The 22,368-nt window shown below is 48.7% G+C and overlaps 9 protein-coding genes and 1 long non-coding RNA gene across 12 annotated transcripts; 7 read left to right on the forward strand and 3 right to left on the reverse strand.

Annotated features, from left to right (window-relative positions):
- The first annotated feature begins 75 nt into the window (after positions 1-75).
- On the forward strand, positions 76-591 carry LOC136184370 (small ribosomal subunit protein mS26-like). Its single transcript, XM_065971262.1, has one exon. It carries the CDS (start codon positions 76-78, stop codon positions 589-591), a length of 516 nt encoding a protein of 171 aa, XP_065827334.1.
- Positions 78-2,451, forward strand: LOC136184206 (uncharacterized). Of its 3 annotated transcripts, none has more exons than XM_065971065.1 (3): positions 78-351; positions 808-951; positions 1,213-2,451. In XM_065971065.1, the coding sequence occupies exon 3, from the start codon at positions 1,215-1,217 to the stop codon at positions 2,352-2,354; it is 1,140 nt and encodes a 379-aa protein (XP_065827137.1). In that variant the 5' UTR covers positions 78-351; positions 808-951; positions 1,213-1,214; the 3' UTR covers positions 2,355-2,451. The 3 variants fall into 3 exon arrangements, with proteins under 3 accessions (XP_065827137.1, XP_065827136.1, XP_065827138.1); XM_065971064.1 differs by having other exon boundaries at positions 303-417; XM_065971066.1 differs by lacking the exon at positions 78-351 and adding an exon at positions 606-749.
- A 913-nt stretch (positions 2,452-3,364) lies between these two features.
- LOC136184207 (uncharacterized) lies at positions 3,365-4,747 on the forward strand. Its single transcript, XM_065971067.1, has 2 exons — positions 3,365-3,404; positions 3,460-4,747. Exon 2 carries the CDS (start codon positions 3,462-3,464, stop codon positions 4,596-4,598), a length of 1,137 nt encoding a protein of 378 aa, XP_065827139.1. The 5' UTR covers positions 3,365-3,404; positions 3,460-3,461; the 3' UTR covers positions 4,599-4,747.
- A 44-nt stretch (positions 4,748-4,791) lies between these two features.
- LOC136184790 (transmembrane protein 245-like) lies at positions 4,792-8,189 on the forward strand. The gene is made up of 13 exons (XM_065971763.1): positions 4,792-5,362; positions 5,478-6,119; positions 6,172-6,276; positions 6,330-6,412; positions 6,462-6,561; positions 6,609-6,710; positions 6,773-6,895; positions 7,047-7,169; positions 7,221-7,369; positions 7,424-7,524; positions 7,580-7,751; positions 7,801-7,989; positions 8,045-8,189. Exons 1-13 carry the CDS (start codon positions 4,829-4,831, stop codon positions 8,088-8,090), a joined length of 2,469 nt encoding a protein of 822 aa, XP_065827835.1. The 5' UTR covers positions 4,792-4,828; the 3' UTR covers positions 8,091-8,189.
- Positions 8,183-11,134, forward strand: LOC136184793 (ectonucleoside triphosphate diphosphohydrolase 7-like). Its single transcript, XM_065971768.1, has 7 exons — positions 8,183-8,304; positions 8,364-8,743; positions 9,294-9,548; positions 9,602-9,768; positions 9,824-10,309; positions 10,424-10,506; positions 10,566-11,134. Coding segments are annotated over exons 1-7 (1,788 nt in total). The 5' UTR covers positions 8,183-8,302; the 3' UTR covers positions 10,981-11,134.
- Positions 11,135-13,254: 2,120 nt separating this feature from the next.
- On the reverse strand, positions 13,255-15,663 carry LOC136184797 (uncharacterized). Its single transcript, XM_065971772.1, has 4 exons — positions 14,553-15,663; positions 13,969-14,042; positions 13,780-13,902; positions 13,255-13,721 (listed from the first exon to the last, which is right to left on the reverse strand). Exons 1-4 carry the CDS (start codon positions 15,611-15,613, stop codon positions 13,618-13,620), a joined length of 1,362 nt encoding a protein of 453 aa, XP_065827844.1. The 5' UTR covers positions 15,614-15,663; the 3' UTR covers positions 13,255-13,617.
- Positions 14,205-17,565, forward strand: LOC136184807 (uncharacterized). The gene is made up of 2 exons (XR_010669431.1): positions 14,205-16,808; positions 16,860-17,565. It is a non-coding gene; the product is annotated as an uncharacterized lncRNA (long non-coding RNA).
- LOC136184792 (UV-stimulated scaffold protein A-like) lies at positions 15,714-19,063 on the reverse strand. The gene is made up of 14 exons (XM_065971767.1): positions 18,911-19,063; positions 18,522-18,852; positions 18,332-18,452; positions 17,816-18,267; positions 17,587-17,746; positions 17,440-17,526; positions 17,104-17,389; positions 16,975-17,053; positions 16,498-16,620; positions 16,354-16,414; positions 16,234-16,296; positions 16,124-16,180; positions 15,979-16,072; positions 15,714-15,920 (listed from the first exon to the last, which is right to left on the reverse strand). The coding sequence occupies exons 1-14, from the start codon at positions 19,018-19,020 to the stop codon at positions 15,821-15,823; spliced, it is 2,124 nt and encodes a 707-aa protein (XP_065827839.1). The 5' UTR covers positions 19,021-19,063; the 3' UTR covers positions 15,714-15,820.
- Positions 19,064-19,099: 36 nt separating this feature from the next.
- Positions 19,100-19,944, reverse strand: LOC136184805 (transmembrane protein 128-like). Its single transcript, XM_065971783.1, has 4 exons — positions 19,787-19,944; positions 19,557-19,737; positions 19,352-19,501; positions 19,100-19,297 (listed from the first exon to the last, which is right to left on the reverse strand). Exons 1-4 carry the CDS (start codon positions 19,821-19,823, stop codon positions 19,153-19,155), a joined length of 513 nt encoding a protein of 170 aa, XP_065827855.1. The 5' UTR covers positions 19,824-19,944; the 3' UTR covers positions 19,100-19,152.
- Positions 19,945-20,238: 294 nt separating this feature from the next.
- LOC136184794 (nucleolar protein 56-like) lies at positions 20,239-22,368 on the forward strand. The gene is made up of 8 exons (XM_065971769.1): positions 20,239-20,281; positions 20,336-20,537; positions 20,589-20,958; positions 21,009-21,196; positions 21,255-21,406; positions 21,457-21,557; positions 21,612-21,760; positions 21,819-22,368. The coding sequence occupies exons 1-8, from the start codon at positions 20,279-20,281 to the stop codon at positions 22,295-22,297; spliced, it is 1,644 nt and encodes a 547-aa protein (XP_065827841.1). The 5' UTR covers positions 20,239-20,278; the 3' UTR covers positions 22,298-22,368.

Here is a 22,368-nt window from a genome sequence, read left to right on the forward strand (position 1 = left end):
TTATGAGTAACGATGATCGGTAAAAGTATTTTCGCGCGGTACCTTTGCTTGCCGTAATAATAGGCGTGCGCTACCATGTCGTTTCTGCGGAAGTTTGTCGTCGTTCGGCGATGTTTCGTTGACTTTCCCGGCCGGGAGAAGTGGAATTCGAGATATGTAAACTACAGGAAGGGTGTAAAAGAAGCGAGGAAACGATTTCAAGGCGAATGGAAGGAGAAGGAGCGCGCGAGGGACGCGGCAATCAGCGTGCAAGCAGCAGAAGCCGAACGGCAGGAGAAAGAGATGGAAGAGAGAGCCATGGAGCGAAACAGACGCGAATTGGAAGCAATGGCGAAGTGGCGTGAGGAAAAGGTGAGAAAGGATCGCGAAGAAAAGCAAAGAATCGTAAGCGAAAAAGAAGAGATTCAACGAGAAAAGGTAGCCGAGCTGCAAAGCGCAAGGGCTGAAGTAGTAAAGGAAACGGCGGCCCAACTCGATTTTTACACTAGGGAGAACTTGGACGAGAGACTAGCGATCGTTTTAGAAAATCCGAAAAATTACGATTTTGCCGTAACGCAGACCGGAGAACGGTTAGAAGACACCAATCAATAAATGACACACGTTGGCTTACGAGAAGGCCAATCCCTACTGTATTTCCCCTTATGTGCTTCGTTTCCCCAGCCTACAATAGAGGCGTAATTAATTGACATTAAAGGAGAAGGGCATTGCCCTTTCCATATAGAGTCAAAGAACCGTCTTGTTTTGAGAGAGTAATTGCGCCTATAAAATCCCAATCAACGTATAAATTGTTGACTTTTGCTTGTACAGAGCACCGACGCCAAACATTTAGAAAAGGACGCGCGCGCAGCGAAGTTTAGCACTTCGCCCAAGAAGCTTCCAAAGAAAACATCTCTCGAGATCCGCTCGTTACTTTGCTGCTCGGTGCCCTATTCTTCTAACTCCACGCCAAAGGTAAACTATTGCTAAGGTGGTATACTGACTCTGACTTCCCCCCACTTCTCCTCCGCTTTGGACACATGTACCAAGAAAGCACAGGGGTCTCTGTATAAATTAATGGGGGCCTGTGCCTGTGTCGTTGAACCCCGCGCGCTGTGGGCTTTGTTTGTCTGGGCCTAAAGAGTACGCGCTGTTGTTGATTTTTGTCTCTACGGGCAAATGAGAAGCGTGCACGTTGATTGTATAGCCTCTTATCGTCGTATCACATTTTTTCAGAGATGAACTCGAAGCCGCAACTCGTTCCACATAGAAAAGGATCCGATTTCTTCGGTACGACGAAGTCGTACTTCATTCGATCCGATCTCGACTGCTTCGCCGAACTCTCGTCGAATCACCTTCACAAGGCGAGTCCTAAAATCATGTCGCTTCATTCGTCCTGCGTCAACGGCGATCATTACATGGCCTACGAGCACGCTCCTCAAGTCGGGGCGTATCGCGAGTGCTTCTTCATCATCAAAGGCAACCGGTATCGACAAGTGAGCAATCTCTCGTCCGACGCTGACGCCGAGGAGGGAAATCTTCACGAGGATCTGCGTGGAGGAGACTTCTATCTCGCCTCCAGCAAATATCACCATCATGCCGTTACTCCGATTTTTATTGTCATTTTTCAGCGGGAAGGTCGTTTTCGAGCCGTGTCCGACCTAGCCACAGGTAAACCAGCCAAATGTCTTGAATTCAAGGACAAAAAGAAGGACTACGTTCTTCATTCGAATTGCCAAAATGGTCTCTATTACTGGGCCACCAAAGCGTTCTACGGCGGCGAAGTCACTTACTATATTATAAAGGGTGTAGATGAGTGGGGCGTAAAAGTTCATTACACGAAGAATCTCTCGACCGATGCTGAAGGATGCGATGAAATTGTCAGTCCATCCGTTGTCAATTTTCTTCCTGGAGGTTTGGCTGTGACAAAGGGGCCGACTGTCGGCTATTGGACATTGATCTCTTCATATACGAACAGCGGGAACACCGACCTGGAGTTTACGCGAAAAATTGAAGTTAGGTCGGGCTACAGGAAGTGCGTTGTAACCGAAGTTCAGCATAATTGGAAATTCAGTGGAAGCCTGAGCGCCAATTTCTCGTCGCTCATCTTTGGAATTCTCTGCAGACTCCAGTTTTCTCTCTCGTCGGAACACGGAGGCAGCGCTATCGATACCGAAGAAGAAAACTGGACTGAAGAAACCACGACGACCGAAGAAATTAGAAAGGCTATTCCTTCGGGAGAATCGTTGTACATTTGGCAGTTTTGTCTAGGTCACGGTGCCAGAGGAGGTTCAGAAAACAGCGCTTTATGTCGCTGTCAAGTATTTGAGATAAGCGGCAGTTCGTCTAAACCGACACGTATTCCTAAGCTTACATGAAGCGAAACGTCGTGGTTAGTGCATGTGGTTGATTACGTTTCTGGCTACTGTGGTCAAGTGGTCACAGACACAAGTATTCGTACCTTACAGTCATATTGTTGCACTAATCAAGTTCTAGACTCTCTCGCGACGGCTTTCAGAGGACATCGATTGTAGTACCGCGAGCACTTGCACGATTTTCTGGCGGTGCGTCAGCGAAGGTACTGGCAGCCGACAGGTTATCAGCTTCGTGGGGCTTCTGCATGAGATCCACGTCCGCGTTGTCATTTGATCGTGCGAACGCGGAGAGTTTGGGTACGAGGCGATTAAATGCGACTCGAACCGTTTGCCTTTAAGCACGCATGGAATCAATTTAATTGACCCTGAACTCGTGTAGCTTCCCGGTGGAGGGAAGAGACCTCTGCAGGTAGCCAGTCTTTTAATTAACATTAGTCTTCAGTCGTACACGTTTGCTTGTGTAGACGGCTATTGCTGACTACATGCTATACATCGACGATAAAAGCTGCCGTCAAGTCGTTGTGTGCTGCTCTCTCGTGGCTCTTGTGCACGAGGGAGGATCTCTTTGTCGGACTTCTCCGGGTCTTTGTGCGGCGTCCTTCGAGTTTGCATGGAATCAGTTCAAATATGCAGAAAAACGCGTGACCGTGACCACTCCCTGAATTCGTATGACTTCTCAGTGAAGGGAAGGAATGCAGGTGTACAGTCCTTTTACTTTAGTCTTACATTTTGCTTGTCACTCGGTTTGCAGAAGCCCGAGTTAAATTGACAGCCAGCCTTGATGTACAGCAGGTACAGTGTACATGCCGTCTGCATGCACAAGTATGAAGTTCTAATTACTTAATTAAGTGAGGTTCAAGCATGCACTTCGTGTGTCATTCCTTCTTGGTTCAGGTATGCCATGCAGTGCTACAGGGTTCAAATACCTGACCGCGAGGATTCTTGCTCATGATGGGTACAAAAGCAGCAATCTTTCACTCTCAGCCTGCACTTCTGTCTGCTAGCCTGTGACCAGACCTTCTCCCTTGATCCCGTTGTTCGCCTGCAAAGAAGGCACGCGTGCAGTACCATATGTTCTCAGAACACCTGCTAAGATTTGTTTTTGCAGAGATGAGTTCAAAAGCGCAGCTAGTTCGGCAAAAAAGAGGCAACGATTTTTGTGGCACGACAAAGTCATACGTCGTTCGATCCGATCTCGGATGCTTTGCAAAACTGTCGTCTAATACGCTTCACGACGCCAATCCTGAAATTTTGAAGCTTCACTCTTCCTGCACCGATGGAGATCATTACATGGCATACGAGTGCGCTCCTGAAGTTGGGTCTGACTACGAATACTTCTACGTCATCAAAGGCAACACGTATCGAGAGGTCACAAATCTCTCGTCAGACGCTGATGCTAAAGAAGGAGATCTTCACAAAGACCTGCAAGGTGGAGACTTTTATCTGGCCTCTAGCAAATACCACCATTATTCCGTCTCTCCGGTCTTCATTGTCATCTTCGAAAAAGAGGGCTATTTTAGGGCGGTGTCCAATTTAAGCACGGCTGAGCCAGCAGAGTATCTTGAATTCAAAGATAAAAAACGACAATATCCTCTTCACTCTAAGTGTAAAAATGGTCTTTACTACTGGGCAACCAAGTCATACTGGCGTGGCGACGTCTGGTACTACATTGTCACGGGTATTGACCAATGGGGTGTAAAAGTTCACTACACCAAGAACCTTTCAACGAATGAAGGTGGATACGATGAAACCATCAATCCTTCCGTTGTCAATTTCCTTCCTGGAGGTCTAGCTGCAACTATAGGTCCAACGGTCGGCTACTGGAAATTGGTATCATCTTACTCCAATACAGGAACCACTGCCATGCAATTTAGCCGAACAATGGAAGTAAACGTCGGCTACAAGAAAAGCGCCAAGGAAGAAGTTCAGCATAACTGGAAAATCGGTGCAAGTTACTCAACGGAATTCGAAGGGCTTCTTTTTGGGGCCACGTGCAAACAACAGTTTTCCTTGTCAGCGGAATACGGAGGCAGTGCTATCAACACTAAAGAGGAAACCTGGGCCGAAGAAACAACTACAACGGAAAAAGTTGAGAAGCCTGTTCCTGCTGGAGAATCGCTGTACATCTGGCAGTTCTGCCTGGGAGTTAGAGAAGGGTCAACAAAAAAAGCTCTGTGCCTGAGTCAGATATTTGACTTTAGCAAGAGCTCGTCTCCCCCGACGAAAATTCCTGCCGGCTTTACATGAACCAGGGATACTACAGTATCCCTGCATGAACTCGATCGTCGACTCCGCTCGAACAGACACAATTTAACTGCGTGTGGCATGAACACTGCTTGTTTGTTCGTTTTTTTGCTCGTTTTTTGTTCGTCTATGATCGCATTGCGTCAAATTCATGACCTAGTCTACACGTTGTTGTTTTTTGTGCGCTAAACGAATGCGCTACGCTAACCGCGCTTCTCTTCTCTCCAACGCCAATGGCTTCCAGAAGAGAAACGATGGAGTACCGCGAGCGCTTCCGCGATTTCTGGCAGTACGTGAGTGGAGACAGCGACGACAAAGCCGTCAAAACGGCGTTGTACACGGTCGCCGCGCAAGTTTTCGTCGTCATCGTGTGCATCGCCCTCGTGGCGCTCTTCTACACGATGGAGCTCTTTGTGCGACCTCTCCTCTGGGCCGTACTGTGCGGCTGCGCCCTCCACTCGCTCAAATACGAGTGCAGCAAGCTCATCCGCAATTGGCTCGCAAGCGGACGCGAATCGTCGGCGGGATTGACGTGCCAATTCATCCTATTGCCGTTCCAGCTTCTGCGACGCTGCCTAAACGTTCTCGACAGCTTCTTGTCGAATTACTGGAAAATGGTGTTGGGTACCTTTCTTCTACTGGGCGTAGCGTTGCTGTGCGAAGTTCGACGCGACGCCTTTGCCGTCTCAGCTGTAACTCTGAATGCGTGGGCTTGGGAAATAGCAGTGACGTTTTACGAAGCAACGGAGAAATTGAGAATCGTTCACGTAGGTGATGAGCCCCCAAACGTTCCTTTTCGCAAGTATTTCGCATAAGAAACTCCTCGAGTACAGGTCTCATGTGATAGAAGTGTTCGTTCTTTATTGTCTTTTTTCTTTATAGATTCTAAGTGTTCTTTTGGCTTGGTGTCTTCTCCTCGTCTTCTGGTGGACACCTCGTTCGTCTGGTCTCCTTCGTTTCATGTCCTTTCCTCTCTGGCTCGTCGCATCTGTGTGGGCATCCACGCTCATTCCCTCAGTTCACTGGCGTCTTCCCGTCGCTCTGGCTTTCCCAATTGCCGTCTTCGTAGCACAAGTGTGGCCAAAGGAGACTCAGAACGACGACAATAAGCCGGACGGATCTCGCAGAAAGGATCCCATACTAAAGAAGGATAAGTCCCGACCTCGACTTCGTCTACGGCGTAGAATCAGCGTTCGATTTTCCGCCTATCTTTACGGGGACAGCGACGAACCGGACGGAAAGGGAAACGTGTCGAGTTGGCCATTTTTTGTGGCTCTCTTTTGGGCCGTCTGCGTTGTGAAAATGTGGCAGGACGTTTGGCTTCTGTTCGTCTTTGCGCCGGCGTGCATTCTGCTTGTGCTCGTCTATCGATTTCTCCATCGATTTGGTGCCAGAGAGTTGATCAAGACGTGGATGACGTCGTTGGCTGCGCGCATTGGCCTATTGGTTGGAGACAGAACATTTGCGTTGTTTCCTACTCCCATTCGAAGGCTGTTTCATGTGCTGAGACGAATGGAAACGCAGGTACTAAGGAATAGCGTAAATGTGTCTTTTCTCTATCTTGCATCTCTCTTAGGTGTGTCTTTGGCTTGAAGCTGCCGTGGACAGTCTGACAAGTGTCTTTGTGATTGGGTCTTTGATTGTGGGCATAATCATCTTTTCAATTCTTATGGGAATACAGGTGAGAACATAATTACAATTACAAATACAAATTATGTAGCTATGATGGTCTAGACTCAAGGCGAAGCCGTTCATATTGTCACAGTAACGAACGATCTATGGAAGTACACTATGAACCAAAGCCCAGAAATTAACAAGTATGCCTGGCTGGTGACGACGAGTTTTCATATTTATTATTATTATTAGATGGATCAATTCCGAGCTAAACACAACCGGTATGAGATCAGCAATTGACTCGGCGATTGAACGAGGCTTTGAGTACGGTAGAGATTGGATAAAAGCTGAGGTAAAAAAAGCATAATTAATCAAGTACAGCAAATGATTTTGCTATAGATTAATCGTACATTCGTTGGCGAGCAAGATCTCAACACATCGCAATTGGAGGAACAGTTGCTTACTGGTTATGACCAGATCTATCACATGTGGTTGAGAAAGGCACGTTCTCACTGTGTATAATCCTATACTGCACGTGATGCACACTTATTAAACTCTGTTAGGAACAAGATACGTCGAGACAGCAACACTTTGAAGGAATCACCTCGCTCTACTCCCAGTTTTCTTCCTTTAGCTTCACCAACTTGAGCTCGGTGGTTATGAAAAATTTGGGATCATTGTCTTCGGTAGGGAAAGATGCAGTGGAACCTGAGCTGGGGGCTAGACAATAAATAACAATGCTGGCAAGACCCAAACTGGCATTCTCTGTTGGCTCCTATAGTCCACAGGTTCCACTGCATTTGTTTGGGCTCTAACGTCATCTTTTCCTGTCTCTAGGTTGTCCAGTCTCTTGGCTCATTCTTGTCCAAGAATTTGAATCTCATGTTCAGTTTTGTCACGGCCATTCTTTCGCTGATTTTTCGTAGCGGAAGTGCAGTTTTGAATCTTACGGTTTCTTTGGTGAGATATGCCGCATTGAAATTTCAAATGTTAATTTTCCACGTGGAGTAGATCGTTTTCTTTTCAACGCTCTTTTATTTGTTGGCCATGTCCGGAGACGAATACAGTGCACTCACTTATCTCGTCGCCCTTGTTCCAGTCGAATCCGAAGATTCGGAAATGAGAGCATCGTTGAGAAACACAATGTCAGAAGCGATTCGGTAAGTCACAGCCAGACGTTGAAGCGGTTTTCACGCGCCTCTCATGATCTGCAGAAGCGTCTTTGGTGCATCGCTTAAGATGGCCTTGTTTTATGGTCTCTTTACCTGGCTCACGTTCACACTGTTTGGTATGAATGTTGTCATCATACCTGCAGGTACGTTGATCTGGAGCCGTATTCGTACTACTGCATACTTATATGTACTCTTTAGCCATAGCTTCTCTGTTTGGAGCGGTACCGTTCATTGGCACCTATTGGGTGGCTGTACCTGGTAGTATTGTGCTATGGCTAGCCGATGATGAGATCAAAGCTATTGCTCTAATTATCATTCATGTGCTACCAATGTCTTTTGTTGACACTGCTATATACGGAGAAATAGAAGGGTAAGGACCGACATATAAATTGGATCTTTCTGCAGTCATTTCTTTGTAGAGGTGGGCATCCTTATGTTACAGGTCTTGCTGTTGCCGGTGGCATCTACTGGTTTGGATTGGAGGGAGCAATTATTGGACCTCTGCTCCTGTGCGGAATTCTCGTCGCCATTGACATGTATCGACGTATTGCCAGATCACGCGAATCGACTGCTTCGAGGGAACGCAAGACCCGGTCTCCTTTGATGCGGTAAGTAAATATGACGTCATAAAATGTAGCGATGATGTTTGCATCTTATCTGTAGGAGTTTGAGTCAAGGAGACTCGATCGACTGGCCAGACTCTAATTGACAGTACTCTACTGTATAAGTTAGCATAGATGTTTATCGAGGTGGCTTGATTACTGGCTTGATTGAATTAGATCTACGCGCGCTATACTGCGCGTGGCCTCCGTACGTACGTAAAAGCCCCCTTTTCATAATATCTCGCTCGCCCGACCAGACGGATCATTGAAAAGGAATGCAGACTCGCCACCGCTTTCATTCAATCGAAGGAAGCCGAACATGTAAGACAAAACAGTCGCGATAAACGACAAACCCGATTCCAACGCGTCTTCTCGCTTAGGATCCCTCGCAAATTGAGCCTCGCCAACATTCGCGAACTCTTTCGAGAGCGTCGCGTTCGCCATCGTCTCCTACCGTCCTGTTCCAACACATTTCTCTATCGATCGATCGTTCTTCTCCTCCTCGTCGCCATTCTCCTTCTCGTCGCGAGTCTACACGCCGATCGCGCGTGGAAACGTCGCCTCGAACGCGATTCGCGCTGGGCCGGCGTCGCGTCCCACGTCGAATGGAATTACGGCGCTGTCATCGACGCGGGAAGCAGCGGATCGCGAATTTTTCTCTATCGTTGGCCCAAGCACTCGGGGGATCCCGACGATCTCTTGAAGATACATCAGATGAGAGATGCCACCGGGGAAGCTCTCGTAAAGCGAATCGAACCAGGTGCGTGTTTTGGGGGCAAGGGACAAAGGAAAGAAACAAGAAGGGAAGCGTTTTTTAATTAATTAAGTCATGCCGTTTTGGGGAGGAGTGTAGGACACGAGAGTCATTTTTAGATCAAGGATTGATTTCCTCGATCAATCAATCAATCGATCAATCAACCAATCACTCGATTAATCAATGGGAAACCTTAGTTTAGTTGGGAAGTTAGAAGATATCACGGATACTAGGCACGTGTTGATGCCAAATGAGGAGAAGCGTGGTTTGCCGGATGTGATCTCATAGGACGAGAAAACCAACTATGACCCCCCTGAGTTACTTACTGGTTCATCAAGGCTCTTCTAGACAGAAAGAGCAGCCTTATATATAATATATAGAGTCATATCTCAGAGACAGTTGATATGTGACATAGACAGAGGGCGAGGCTTTCTTATGATTATTATTATTATTATAAGGACGCTATTTCTGACCGTCTATAGTTGGGGAATTTGTTAGGAAAAAATAACCCCCACGTCCTTCGATTCTGTCCCATTCGTCATCGTTTTTTCTTTAGGTCTCTCTTCTTATGGGGACGATTCGTTTAGAGCGTTTGAGTCTATCCAAAGTCTTCTCGATTACGCCTCGGTTTGTATACCCAAAGCGAGGCAAAAGGAGTCGTTGCTCTTTCTCATGGCAACGGGCGGACTGCGCTTGCTTCCGCGCGAAACGCAGCGGAATTTACTCGACGGATTGGGCAGACTAATCCGTGCCAAATACCCATTTCAATTTCCCCCAAGTCACACGGAAGTTCTTACGGGGAAACTGGAAGGTAAGGCTAAGTAAATTGCAATATTTTATCTCTTGAATAATGACATTTACCAGGCATCTATGAATGGGTTGCAGTCAATTACATCCTCGGACGATTCAATCATACGGCTCACAAAACCGAACGTCCATCGTGGTCTCCGTCTAATCATCGGCGTCCAACTGTCGCCTCTCTCGAACTCGGAGGCGCCTCCGCTCAAATTACATACGAAATAAGTAATCCGGTAAGGATAGAATATATATTCCAATAATTATTACCTTTATGCACTGTGAGTTTAGGTTGGAGTGCCGAAAGACCTCGTTGCCTACGTTAATCTCGGCTGCGACGCTCACAGCACCGAGCACAGCTATACCCTCTATTCATCCACTCTCAGCATGTTCGGCTCGAACATGGCCATGCAGAGATACTACGCCCACTTGGCGTCGAAAGCCAAAGACGCCGAAGACAGCGTGACGATTTTCGACCCGTGCTTGCTGCGTCAGATGCGGGAGCAGAAGGACGTCGTCGTCGGCAAACGGAGAACGGTTCGACTTTATCTTATTGGAAGTGGAAACTATACAATGTGCCGCGAGCGTCTCGAGCCCCTTCTCAACGTCAGCGCGCCGTGCTCGCGTCCTCCCTGCTCCGCGTCGGGAATACACCAGCCGGTTTGGAGTGCGGAAACGCGCGAGTTCTACGGCGTGAGCGAGTACTGGTACACCACGCACGAGACGCTGCGAATGGGGGGTCGATACGCGCCAGAGAAATTCGACTGGGCAGCCAAGGTAATAAAACGGCAATGTGTCCTAGAGGAAGGTTCCAGTTTACACTGGATAGTGTCCAAATATTTTACCTTGAAAGCATGGTGCATACAAATTGAGATATAATTTTTTGACTAGACCTACTGTCAAACGAGGTGGTCTGATATCCAGTTTCGGCACAAATCCGGCAGATATCCTACGGCGTCGCAAACTCGTCTAAGGTACCTTCCCTTTCCCTTCTTGTTTTTTCTCCTCGTCTCTATCATTTCTGGTGTTGCAGAAATCAGTGTTTCAAATCGGCGTGGATGTCCCTTCTCCTCCACACCGTCTATCGCTTTCCTCGCACGCCGCCGTCCGCCTTTCGCTTCACGACCGTCAGCGACGTCAACGGCACGTCCGTCCAATGGACTCTCGGCGCTCTCATCTTCAAAACGAAATACCTACCCCTGCGCGAAGTCCAGCAGCGTCGTCAACAACTCGCCAACGCCCAGACGAGAAAAGCGAAAGCGTCGACGAGAAACGACGTCAATCCGCGCTTTGCAGTCGTTCTCGTCGTTGCCGCCGTCGTTGCGCTTCTTCTGTGGATGTTCTATAGGCGACCGCGTGTCAAGAGCGTGAGGAGCGTTGAATCGCCGCTGCGTCAAGTGCGATCGTCGTATCCGTTCTTTGTTTTGGGTGACGACGATGCCGTGTGAGGGCCAGGTGAGCCGATTCGTGCACTTGCTCCTAGTTTTATTATTTAATCGAGTTCAAATTTCTTTCTTAATTAATTAAATTAAGCTTGATGCACGATGAATTCTAATTATTTCTTTAATTAAAATGCCGCAATATAAAAACTTTTGAGCGAAATATCTGCACGAATCAGAGATCTACGTGTATAGAGCGTGTGTATAGGTAGTACGTGACCGTAAGAGGAAAGAATTCTGCGAGTGTGACACGTGGCAAGCTGCAAAATCGCCTACTGGTAGAAAGGAACGAGATAGCTCAGGAACGACGACGCTCCCTGTTTAGGTCAAAGCATCGAGAGACGATCTCGATGCTTTTTTGCCGTTACGAAGTCGCGTAAAGCGGTGCTTCGGCAAATATCCTTCGAAACGTCGATAGAAGAGGTCTAAGACGATGCGAACCCTTCCTACGGGGAAGCCAGTGTGGTTCGCACTCCCGATGAATGGAGAAGGCGCTGCATCTTCGAGCGGCAGCTCGCCTTCTGGCGACGTCACTCGCCTCTTCGTCGACTTAGTCACGGAGGAGGGAGGAGAAGACTTTTCAAGTAGCCACGACAAAGGCTTCCAAAGAAAGCTGTGCATATCGGCTGGAGCGGGTGTCACACTCACAAAACAGAGAATTTGAATGAATGAATGGATGAAGGTTCGATCTTTTGACTAATTAATAATTATTGAATTTTTTGCTGATAGGACTATGAGAGCAAATTGCGTCGGCCTTGTTGCTCTTGAGTAGAATCAAGAAGCGAGACAAGGCCAGTTTTCGTTTTCATGAAAGTTTTCCTAAGGCCCCTAGTAGCACACGTGAGTGATTGATTAGATACTTGAAAACAGTTTCTATCACTATAATGGGGGTGCTTTTCTCTTTCAGATGACAAAGGCCGTTCTGAGAGAACACATCGCCTGCTCACTTAGTCAAAAGCAGAAGAAGAGCTGAAGGAAGAGCGACTGACTGTCTTTCTGTATTGCATGAAGGAGGCATGTGGTGCATGTGTAGTAGGCGCATAACACGACTTGCACGCCTTTGCTTGTCTGACTCGCGCTACGTAGGTAGTTAGATAGGTTAGCTTAGGTAGTTAGGGCGCCGGCGGGGTGGTGCACCCCGCGTGTACTGCTGCCGCCATGGAGAATAGAGTAGAGTACAGAAATTTTATTTCAATAAAAAGAAAAAACGAACAGTCCTTCCCCTCTTCTTTCGCGGGCAGTTTTTGTTGACAGGGTCTCTGCCCAGGACCCCGGAGCAGTTTTCCGTGACGGGGTCATGCTCAGGACCCCGGAGCAGTTTATAACGTCTTGCCCAGGACGCTCTCCTAAAGAAAAAAAATGAGAAACCGAAAAGAGAAGACAACTACCGTACCAGCCTGGCTCTTCCGCATTCTTCAGTGTCGTCCCCGCTGCATGTCTGCCTGTTGCTGTACATAAAATCAAAAAGCAAGCAGGCATATTTTTGTTTTAAGCGTCGTTCTCCTAGGGGACTACCAATAAACACAGTAGCCTCGTTTGGAGATGCACGCCATGTAAGTTGGGCAGTTTTCCTTCTCGGGGCCGCACAACCGCTTCAGCAGTTGATATAGGCCTACCCAGGAGGCGAGACAGTTTAGACGTTCTTGCCTCATAGTCCAGGAGGCATACAGGCACTTTATGAGACTGCATCTATACAAATAAGATGCAAATCCCCGCAGTCCGGTAGATGGACCGATCCGTCTTGCCGAGGACGTTGGGACCGCGGTCAACCTCTTCGTCACTTCCCGTTGTCAATAAACTGCTAAATATTTGGAATCCGAGCTCAATCGCGAATAGCCTATCTAAAGGTCCCAAATAGTAGTTACTTTCACCTGCATTGGCAAACGATTTTTATAGCGATAAACGGCGATCGAAATTCGAGGGCGGAGAAGCGTTGATCCATAGATATATTTAATCACGATTTAATTGATCGTTCGCTTTCCGCCACGAATCGTGTTCCTTCCACTCTTTCCCGAGGACAATTCCTCCGTGAAAACGACGGTGTGGCACGAATCTCTGTAGGAAAGCAGTCGATCGAAAAGAAAGTGTTGGAAGCTTTCGGGCAGGGAGAATCCGCCTCGCGCGTCGCGAAACGGAGCTTGGAGCTCGCATTATCGTTGTAGAATCGTCGAGGAACCCTTCCACCGGCGAGGAACCCTTCCACCGGCGAGAAACTCCGTTAGAACTCTGATAATTCACTTGCCGTGCAGCCGTGATGTCACTAACGTAAAGGCGCATGTCACACACACTAATAAGCCAATTGATTAATCGCAACGTATTTGTAAAGCAAACGAAAAACTTTCTATCATTTCAACACAGTTTGTTCATTTTCTACAAAAATATGCAAGGTTGCTTTTCATACAACTACGACTGATAATCAACTATTCGCTGTTTGTATGCAGCAAACGAGAAAAAAATAGGAATAAACTGGAAACCTGCTATATAAATCCTCTCAAATCAAATTCTACCAAGTCAGCAAAGCGCGTGCATGCGCGTACGTACGCAGTATTAGTGTATGCATGTATGGGTATGAATGAACGTACGTACGTAACGTATTGTATGTCTCAGGCATAGGGCTCCCAGCTTCATTTAGCTTTCTTCACCCTTTCAGTCTGACTCGGAGCCGTCGCTGTCAAGGTCCTTCTCCGAATTTTCCATGCTACCCAAAACATCTGAAACGTACTCAGACGTTCGTCCAGCTACACGGGAACCTGGAAAGAATGCCATACTTATTACAGTACCATTATTAGGAAATATTCCCAAGCTCACTGAGTGCTGGCTTCGCAATTTCATTCCACAGCCCTACCATCCCGGTCGTTGAAAGAAGATGCGGATTCTCCTTTCGTCTTTCAATTTCGCCTTTGAGGCTGGCAATGGCCTGACGAAGCCGATCTGAAAAGCACAGCGAATTGACCCCCTCTCTCCCCCCGACAGGCTTCCGTATCCATGGCAAGTTACCTTGCTCTTCTTCCAATCCATGCAGTTTCACTTTGTTTGCTTCAAAAGACGCTTTCTTCTTCAGCCGACAAGCCCTAAAAGGAACAGGAACTGGAAGTCAAAACCACGCAACACGGGGGGTGACACAGACAAAGCATAATTGTTATGAAACGCGAAGGCATGAGAGAATCATTGCATTTAGAGGAAGTTTGCCTTGAATAATATATAATCGACGAGCCATACAAAACCCTATTGAGGTTCCTAATCTCTTAGATACTAAGGGCAACTCTTTCTAAAAGTCGAATCGACACCGGTACGCTAAAGGGAAGCAAAGGGCAAAAAAACACAGGAAGGTCACCCCTAGTGAACAGGAAAACGACTTGTGTATGCGGTAAAGAAACAAGCAAATAAACAGGGAAGAGACGCTATCACGCGTGATGCAGGAAGGATGTGTGCATCTCTCAGGAGGCTGGTGCAACCCGTGAACGAACACGTGTCAATTGAACCCTGGCTGAACCCTGGGTCCCCTCCTCCAAACAAGGGCGGAAGAAAAAAGTCCCCGCAACACGCCGAAGGCCCCCGCCCCCGAAAATGCCAAAACAAACCTGGACGCCAACTTGTTTCGCTCCTTTCGGCACTTGTTTTTCGCGTGCGCCGGCACCTCGGTAACGGGCGTCATCGCCGCCATCATATCATTCAACTTTCCCAATTGCCGATTGATCGCATTCAATCGTGCCGGACACGGCAGAAAATCGTCCGCAAAGCCGTCCTTCCGTCGACCGCGCTTACGCGAAGCGCCCGCGACGAGACGCGACGACAAAGACGACGACGACACGAGCGCACGTTCGCCGACGTCCTCCTCGTCGAAATCGACGTCGTCGTCGTCGTCCTCGACACCGTCCGTCTCGCTTTCGTCCGCCGCCGCCGCCGTCGCCGTCGTCGCCGTCGTCGTCGCCGAACAAATCGACGACATAGACGTGGCGCGTAACGATCGAACGCGCGAACTTCGTTTCTTTCCGCCGCCGCCGCCACTGCAAAGTGCCGTCGGTGGGGTGGGAGGATCGGAAGTGACCACGCCTCCTTGCAAGTCCTTGGGCATTGAGCCAAAATTCGTTTCCCTTAGTCGAGACGACGGGACGTGGTGGTACGGCGATTGGGTCGTCGTTGGGGCGAGTTGGAAGGAGAAGGACGACGTCGCGCCGCCGACGCCGAAGCGCGAATTCGCTTCCTGTTTCGGGGCGCTGTTCTCCGTCGCTGGCGCGAGCGGGAGTCGCGCGTTCTCGGCATGTTGCAGCGAACGAAGGCTGAAATGATCTTCGCGTTTTAGCTGGGCGAGCGCCGGCGTCGGCATCGGCGTCGGCGTCGGCGTCGGCGTCGACGAGAATATCGGTTTTTCTGTCGGCGTCGCAGCGCCAAGTGGTCTTGCCTTTTCTTTTTCCGTTTCGACGGCGACGAGGAGATTGGAGGCGCTCGACGAGAGTAAGGGATCGGAGCGGCCGATGAAGGGTCCGTTGCTTTCTTCTTCGTAGGCGCAGACGCTCGGGACGGGGCTATAGACGGGCGACAGCCACGGCGTCCCCACGCCGCCGCTGCCGCCGTCGAAGTCCCACGGCTCTTGGGTGCGACTCACGTCGGTAAATTCGTCGAGAAACGAAGGGAACGACATTGCCTGTGGCAGGCGGGTTCGGTCGCGACCTCAGTCATATGACTCGCAGCCTAAGTGAAGCGGACGTGAATGGGAATGGGCTGAAATAACTGCACTCAAGCGGACCTCATCATTCGATTAGCGCTCTATAGCCAATCGGGAAGGTGATGATGTCAGCGCCGGAAGTTCAAACGTGCAAATCCAGTTCCAACAAATGTAGTCTCGGATTCACTTTCTCAGCGAATAGTTCCATTGGTGACCGAATCTTTCTGCGTTTCGACGATGCTCGGCACCATCCATCGCCATCGCAACGCGCTTCATGGTTTTTCTAGACGATTCTACCGTGATTCTACTGACAGGCAACACCCGCGCGCGTGCGCACTTACCCCTTGAGCATTTTTCCCGCCAGACGAGATCGACTGGTGTCCTCTTTTGTCTTCAGATCAATTAGACCGGGCCCACAGGCAGATGACTTCCTCCCTTACGGACACACACACATAGAGAAACATGAGAGCCAATAATAACACATACCTAATTTGCCGCTGCGACGGGACTTCCCCTTCCTCTTGCGGGACGGCAGCGATATTCCTGTAAAAAGACCTACTTGCAAGCTTCCCCCTGCTTTTTCTTGCGGTGCCTACCCACTCCAGCCATCACTTCCTCTTCTATATCCTCCCACGTGATGTCGTCGTCAGCTGTTGCAACTGGAATTCCCGGAAATCAATACACTTCCTACGACTCTTTCTCTACGTATACCGTACCGTTTTCTCCCACAGCCTTTCCCATCTCGTCACGCGGCACAATAATTCCATGAAACGGGCACTAGAAATTGAATTAATTCATGATCCTCTCCTCCTCCTCCCCCCACACATCCACCCACACAAACGCTTCTCCCTCTACTATACCTTCACTTTATCCATTCGTGGGCATAGCTTCCCGTTCGGTAGCGGAGCCCGACACATTTGAGTTGCCGGCTCGAAAGTTCCGCTGAACTCGATGACTCGACTTTTGAGACCGTCAGCCCGAGTCTGTCCCGACAGATTGCGACAATAAACATTACGTTTTTGCGGTCATCTCCGTAATCAAACGTACAGGAATACCGCAAGCCAAACCCTCTAACCCCCTATATAAGAATGGGACAAGCCCTATCTCGTAACCTCTACAAGTGTTGCCCTCATAAACAAAGTTACTGAATAAAGACGCTATGATAATAAAGGTTTTGGAAACGAAGGCATCCGTGCGGACGTTAAGAACAGGGTATTAATAGATACAGTAAACCAAGAGATGGGACCCACCAAGGAAGAGTTTGCCAGACCACAAAGCCTCAGAGAGAGGCTCACAAGTGAGAACTCTGTATACGTGCGTCCGTACGTTGGTCTTACCTCAGATGCTTGACGTTCAACGCTCTCGTCCACGGCGGTATCTTGATTCGCCCAGAACGTCTCGGTCTTGTTCGCACTCCTGCTTGCTTGCCAATCACAGTGATACTGCGCCTATTGTACACTGGTCACCTGTAATCGGACGGCCCCTCGCTTTCCCAGTTGTAATGAAGATCGAGACCGTACTCAACGACGGGCGCCTGACGCAGTAACTCCGCCTTTCGTTTGTCCGCTACCGCTGGATTTGACGATTGAAGAGAAGGACGAAAGGGTTTGAGTCGCGACGAAAGAGCCCTGATTTGAGCGGCGGAACTCGTGGGATCATCAGGACTGAATCCGATGAAACGGCTGGAAGACGAAGAGAAAGGCGGCGGCGCTTGATTGCTACTGCAGCTCTCCGCTATTGAATCACGAAGAGCTAGAGCCAATAAATCACCAATCGTATGAAGTTCGCCGAATTCTACTTGCCTCTGGCTAATCCAAAATCTTCAACTATCGAGTTTTCTACGCCTTCTTTTTCCGGTACTTCTTCCAGAAGATCATCATCAGTGTCGTCTACAGTTAAAATAATAAAAGCAACGTCTCTTCCTCTCCCTCGCATTTTTGTCCCCTTACCAGATTCGCCATTTCCTTCTTCGTTATCTTTTCCTTTCAGTTTTCCCTTTCCATTCGAATCAAAACAAAACATCTCATACCTAGTCTTGGCTTCGTTAAGAAGCTCCTTGACGTCCAGCAATTCTTTTAATTTCGCCTGGTCGTCAGACTTTCCAACAGTCTACATACATAAACGGCGCTTTACACTATGGTTCTCTTTTTTTCCCCCGCCCCTCGCTTTTTTTCTCACCTTGAGCCAACGATTTACCGCCGGCAAAAATTTCTGTACAATTAATTTACAGTCGTCTCTCAACGAGGCAATAATAGGCGCCGTGTCTTCCGTTTCGTCGACATTCACTTTCGACTGGGTATTGAAAGCGGCAAGAGACAGAGAAAATCCCTTCGACACCAGTCCATGACTCTGAAGAAATTTCTCCTCTTCACTATCTCTGCTATCACTCTGTTCCCCATCGCCTGATTCTTCCTCGTGACTTTCGTCATCGCTGCTCACGCGCTCGCGCTCTTCATTGTCTTCCGATGTCGTAGAGGATGCAGTAGCAAAGGTGACGTCGTGATCATCTTCCTTTGCCTCCTCCTCCTCCTCCGTTTGTGTTCGAGCAAAGAAAGTCTCCGGCTTGGGAAGTAATAGTTCAAAGCATCCGGTCATCTCTTGTAAACAGTGCTCAATCTCGGGCATCATGTCTATAGAGCGGGTTTATTATGGGGCCTATTGATTCTATGAGATGCAATTGTAGTGCACGCTCACCTTTCATTTCCATTCCAATGATTTGAACCTTTTGCCGAATAGCCGCCAAACGTCTCTCCCTCTGCGCGTTCTCTCGCACCTGTCTCGCATTCAGCTCAGCATCCACGGCAGCAAGATCAATCTTCACAAAGGAAAGATAAAATACACATGTACGTACTGTATATGCAACTAAAAATATTTTCCTCGGTACTTTTTTTGCGTGATTGAGATACCGGTATCCGATTTCTAATTTTTTGTAGCGAGCGCCGTATTTCGTGTGCCACTCGTGAATGGCGGCGAGCGTTTGGCTTTTCAGACTCGCTGCCGTCGACTGGGGCGGCGGAAGCGGTCGCGCGACGTCCGTGCCGATCGTTCGATCGAGAAACGTTCGCAAATCGGCGGCGACGAGCTCGCGAAAGGCGTGCGAACGATCGAAGAGTTCGCGCGCGATTAGGAAGGCGGCGAGGCGAATTTGAGCGTGCTGTTTCGACAGTTGGGTCATGAGAAGAGCGAAGATGGCCTGCACGTACGCGTCGGAGAGCCTGCGTTGTCGGGAGCCGGTTTTCGAAGGAAAAAAACGAGGAGGAGGAGAAGGTTTACCGACAGATTTTCTTTATTTCGCGCAGTCGCGTCGGCTCGAGCGTCGTCGATCCTGACGTCGTGAGCTCGCTGACCAACTTCCCGAGGCGGCGGTGAGTTTCTGGGTTCATTTTATCGCGGAAAAACTCTCATTACGCGTTACAAAAGACCTGAGTTAGCGTACTAGGGTATGACACACAGAAAAATGGATTGATTAATTAATCATGTATTAGGTGTACGCAAATATTTCAAGATCTCTATTATTATAATTTCTCTAATTCAGTTTTGTTCTTTTCTGACCTTTCTCTTCCTGGTAAAAGTGACACAATTGTCACAACGCCCATGACAAAGGTAAATAAGAGCAGAGGAGTGAGCAGACCCCACAGTGGCCACAACCCAACAACAAAACTAAACAGCAGTCACTCTACTTAGAGCTAAACTTTCCCTTATATCATCACATACCAGAAGAACGACACCAATGCTGCGACAGTAGCCACAGGTATTGAGAAACGGGTTTCGGTGTCCCACTTCTCACTTCCAATAAACAGGATCAAATACAAACCGATTCCAATGTGAATCGACAACAAAACCAAGCCAGAATAAAACCAATAGCTAAAAACATAAACATTTTTAATACGCAGTTTCCCATGGAGGCGGGGCTCTATACAATTTGACTGTCGGATCGGTGAAAATTCGACGAAAGAAGTCGGTATAATAGAGCGCCATTCCCGAGCCTACTAGCCAAAGAGCCGAGTCTAAATAGCGAAGCGGTTTCGACTCGATTTCGTCGTCTTCGCGTGATAACTCTTCGGCCAAGAGACGCTTGACTTTCTGCGTCTCTTCGTTGCCTGACGCGACAAATTATAAAGCGGAGAACACACCTGCATTTATTCTAACCGAATCCAGAGCCGCGATAACGTAAATTCGAGTTCATCTCAGTTTGTCTAACGTGCGCTAACCGCTTAGTTACACTTGAAAAATTCGTCGATCAATTCTTTCTTCTTGCACTCTTCCGGCTCGAGCCTCCGATCGGTTTTCCATCGAATCAGCGTTGGAATGCCGGTCACTTTGAACGAGGGATGCACTCGAAACGCGTTTTCAGCATTTTTCCACGCGCCCCGGTCGCCCACAGCAACCATAATGAAAACAATTCCCTCTGTGGCATTTGCGAGCCCCGCTTCGATCACCGGATCCGCTTGACGGCAATCGGGGCACCAACTCTCGCCGGAATCATCTGCCGTGCCCCAGAAGTAGATAAATATGCCCTTAGCTCCAGCGTTGTCGTCTAGAGCTCGCTGCAGCTCATCAACACTCTCTACAAAGAGCTGGTTTGCCATTCGTCGTGCAGTCGCCTGTACGGGAAGTCTCGCGACAAGTCCCGGCTAAGCAATGGCACGTGTGATACTTTTTCTTTCCCCTACCTTACCAGCCTATTCCTTTTCTTAGGTGCTTTTTGTTTTGTTCGAGCACGCGTCGGGCTACGCTCTCTTCAAGAGCATCGCCGCTGAAGAAATCGGCGCCGAATTAGACGAAGTCCAAGATGCCGTGCAAGATCTGGCAAAATTCGGCAAAGTTCTCAAACTCCAAGCCTTTCAACCGTTCAAAACGGGCGCAAACGCACTGGAAAACATGACATCGATATCAGAAGGTACGGAAAGAACGGCAAAACGAACTTACGAACCCCCAAACATTTCCCCAGGCCTCCTTCACGACGATCTCGAGAATTTTCTCGAAGCGAACGTGCCGCGCGGCAAAAAATCGTCGAAAGCGACAGTCGGCGTCGCCGACGCGCGACTCGGCGCGGCGATACAGGAAAAACTCGTCAATTGCACGGTGACGGCAATGGGCGTCGTTCCGGAGCTTTTACGCGGCATTCGACTTCATTTTCACAAGCTCGTCGCGGGACTCGAAGGCTCCGCGGCGGCGAAAGCTCAATTGGGATTGGGGCATAGTTATTCGAGAGCCAAAGTCAAATTCAACGTCCATCGCATCGATAATATGATTATACAGAGCATTGCTCTGTTGGATCAGCTGGATAAGGATATTAATACGTTTTCGATGAGAATGAAGTGGGTCGCCAGTTGGGGTTATAGAAGTATTGAATTATTTTTTCTGATAGGGAATGGTATTCCTATCATTTTCCGGAGTTGGTTAAAATCGTGGGGGATAATCAGACGTACGCTCGCGTCCTTCTGTGCATTCCGTCGCGGAAGGAGCTTACCGATGAGAAGGTGGACGAGCTGGAAGAGATTCTATCTGATTCGGATAAGGTGAAGGCAATTCTAGAGGCAGGACGAACGTCTATGGGTAAGAAAGAGGAAAAACTATCGAGTTCTCAGGCACAACTCACGATCTTTGACTTTAGGGATGGACATCAATCCGCTGGATCTCATCAATATTCAGCACTTTGCCAAGCGAGTCGTGAGCCTTGTCGAATACCGAAAAAGCCTCCAAGATTATCTACACAAAAAGATGACGAGCGTGGCACCGAATCTCTCCACTCTCATAGGCGACCAAGTGCGTCATCACTCACCTATTGATTCCGTGGCTAGTCTCTTCGTTTCTAGGTGGGTGCTCGCCTTATATCCCACGCTGGAAGTCTGACCAATCTGGCCAAATATCCGGCATCCACGGTGCAAATACTCGGCGCAGAGAAAGCCCTATTCAGGTTTCTATAGCTCCCCTAAAAGAGCCTCGCAGTATCATTCCTCCTCGTCCTCAGGGCGCTCAAGACTCGCGGCAATACGCCAAAATACGGACTCATCTATCATTCGTCGTTCATTGGACGTGCTTCAGCGAAGAACAAGGGCCGAATTTCGCGCTATCTTGCCAATAAGTGTTCGATTGCGTCTCGGATCGATTGCTTTGCAGGTAATCCTAGGCCAAAAAAAAGTGAGTGAGACGTGTGTATTATTATTTTTTGTCGTAGAAATGCAGTCGGCTGTTTTCGGGGAGAAGTTGCGCGAGCAGGTCGAGGAGCGCTTGGATTTTTACGAAACCGGAAAGACGCCGCGGAAAAATATCGACGTTATGAAGGAGGCGGCGGCTGCTGTTGCGGCTGCGGACGTGGAGCCCGTCGAAGCGGACGTGGTGAAAAAGAAGAAGGGAAAAAAGCGAAAGAGGGCCGCGGCCGCGGAGGAGGAGGAGGAGCAAACGGAGACGACGGAAACGGAGGGGAAAGAGACGGCGGTTGAGACTGGCGACGAAGTGGATGCGGCGAAGAAAAAGAAGAAAAAGAAGCGTGAGTCGGTTGGTGCGGTCGAAGAGGAAGTGAAGTCGGCAAAGAAGAAGAAGAAGAAGAAGAGGGAGTCGGCTGTTGTCGTGGAGGAGGAGGAGGAGATTCTGTCGCCGCCAAAGTCGGCCAAAAAGAAGAAGAAGAGAAAGTCGGCTAGTGCTGCTGAAGACTGAGCGGTTTTGTTGACTAAAAGTCTTTGTTTGTCTGGGAAAATTGAGTAGAATGAAAAAAGTTTGTCTTTGTA

This window comes from Oscarella lobularis, chromosome 3 (assembly GCF_947507565.1).
Source record: "Oscarella lobularis chromosome 3, ooOscLobu1.1, whole genome shotgun sequence".
Lineage (NCBI taxonomy): Eukaryota > Metazoa > Porifera > Homoscleromorpha > Homosclerophorida > Oscarellidae > Oscarella > Oscarella lobularis.

Excerpts from the sequence above, each read along its gene's own strand:
- LOC136184370 (XM_065971262.1), top strand. The coding sequence starts at position 76 with ATGTCGTTTCTGCGGAAGTTTGTCGTCGTTCGGCGATGTTTCGTTGAC.
- LOC136184206 (XM_065971065.1), top strand. The coding sequence starts at position 1,215 with ATGAACTCGAAGCCGCAACTCGTTCCACATAGAAAAGGATCCGATTTC.
- LOC136184207 (XM_065971067.1), top strand. The coding sequence starts at position 3,462 with ATGAGTTCAAAAGCGCAGCTAGTTCGGCAAAAAAGAGGCAACGATTTT.
- LOC136184790 (XM_065971763.1), top strand. The coding sequence starts at position 4,829 with ATGGCTTCCAGAAGAGAAACGATGGAGTACCGCGAGCGCTTCCGCGAT. Across the intron at positions 5,363-5,477 it reads AGAAATTGAGAATCGTTCAC|ATTCTAAGTGTTCTTTTGGC; the intron begins GTAGGTGATGAG and ends TTTTCTTTATAG. Across the intron at positions 6,896-7,046 it reads ATTTGGGATCATTGTCTTCG|GTTGTCCAGTCTCTTGGCTC; the intron begins GTAGGGAAAGAT and ends TCCTGTCTCTAG.
- LOC136184793 (XM_065971768.1), top strand. Across the intron at positions 9,549-9,601 it reads TCTTACGGGGAAACTGGAAG|GCATCTATGAATGGGTTGCA; the intron begins GTAAGGCTAAGT and ends GACATTTACCAG. Across the intron at positions 10,310-10,423 it reads AATTCGACTGGGCAGCCAAG|ACCTACTGTCAAACGAGGTG; the intron begins GTAATAAAACGG and ends TTTTTTGACTAG.
- LOC136184797 (XM_065971772.1), bottom strand. The coding sequence starts at position 15,613 with ATGTCGTTCCCTTCGTTTCTCGACGAATTTACCGACGTGAGTCGCACC. Across the intron at positions 14,043-14,552 it reads CGAAACAAGTTGGCGTCCAG|GGCTTGTCGGCTGAAGAAGA; the intron begins GTTTGTTTTGGC and ends TGTTCCTTTTAG. Across the intron at positions 13,722-13,779 it reads AATTGCGAAGCCAGCACTCA|GTTCCCGTGTAGCTGGACGA; the intron begins GTGAGCTTGGGA and ends CATTCTTTCCAG.
- LOC136184792 (XM_065971767.1), bottom strand. The coding sequence starts at position 19,020 with ATGAACCCAGAAACTCACCGCCGCCTCGGGAAGTTGGTCAGCGAGCTC. Across the intron at positions 18,853-18,910 it reads GAAATAAAGAAAATCTGTCG|GCTCTCCGACGCGTACGTGC; the intron begins GTAAACCTTCTC and ends CCGACAACGCAG. Across the intron at positions 17,054-17,103 it reads GAGGGGCCGTCCGATTACAG|GAGTGCGAACAAGACCGAGA; the intron begins GTGACCAGTGTA and ends GCAAGCAAGCAG.
- LOC136184805 (XM_065971783.1), bottom strand. The coding sequence starts at position 19,823 with ATGAACTCGAATTTACGTTATCGCGGCTCTGGATTCG. Across the intron at positions 19,738-19,786 it reads TTATCGCGGCTCTGGATTCG|GCAACGAAGAGACGCAGAAA; the intron begins GTTAGAATAAAT and ends TTGTCGCGTCAG. Across the intron at positions 19,298-19,351 it reads GCATTGGTGTCGTTCTTCTG|TTTTGTTGTTGGGTTGTGGC; the intron begins GTATGTGATGAT and ends ACTGCTGTTTAG.
- LOC136184794 (XM_065971769.1), top strand. Across the intron at positions 21,558-21,611 it reads GCAGAGAAAGCCCTATTCAG|GGCGCTCAAGACTCGCGGCA; the intron begins GTTTCTATAGCT and ends CCTCGTCCTCAG. Across the intron at positions 21,761-21,818 it reads TCGGATCGATTGCTTTGCAG|AAATGCAGTCGGCTGTTTTC; the intron begins GTAATCCTAGGC and ends TTTTTGTCGTAG.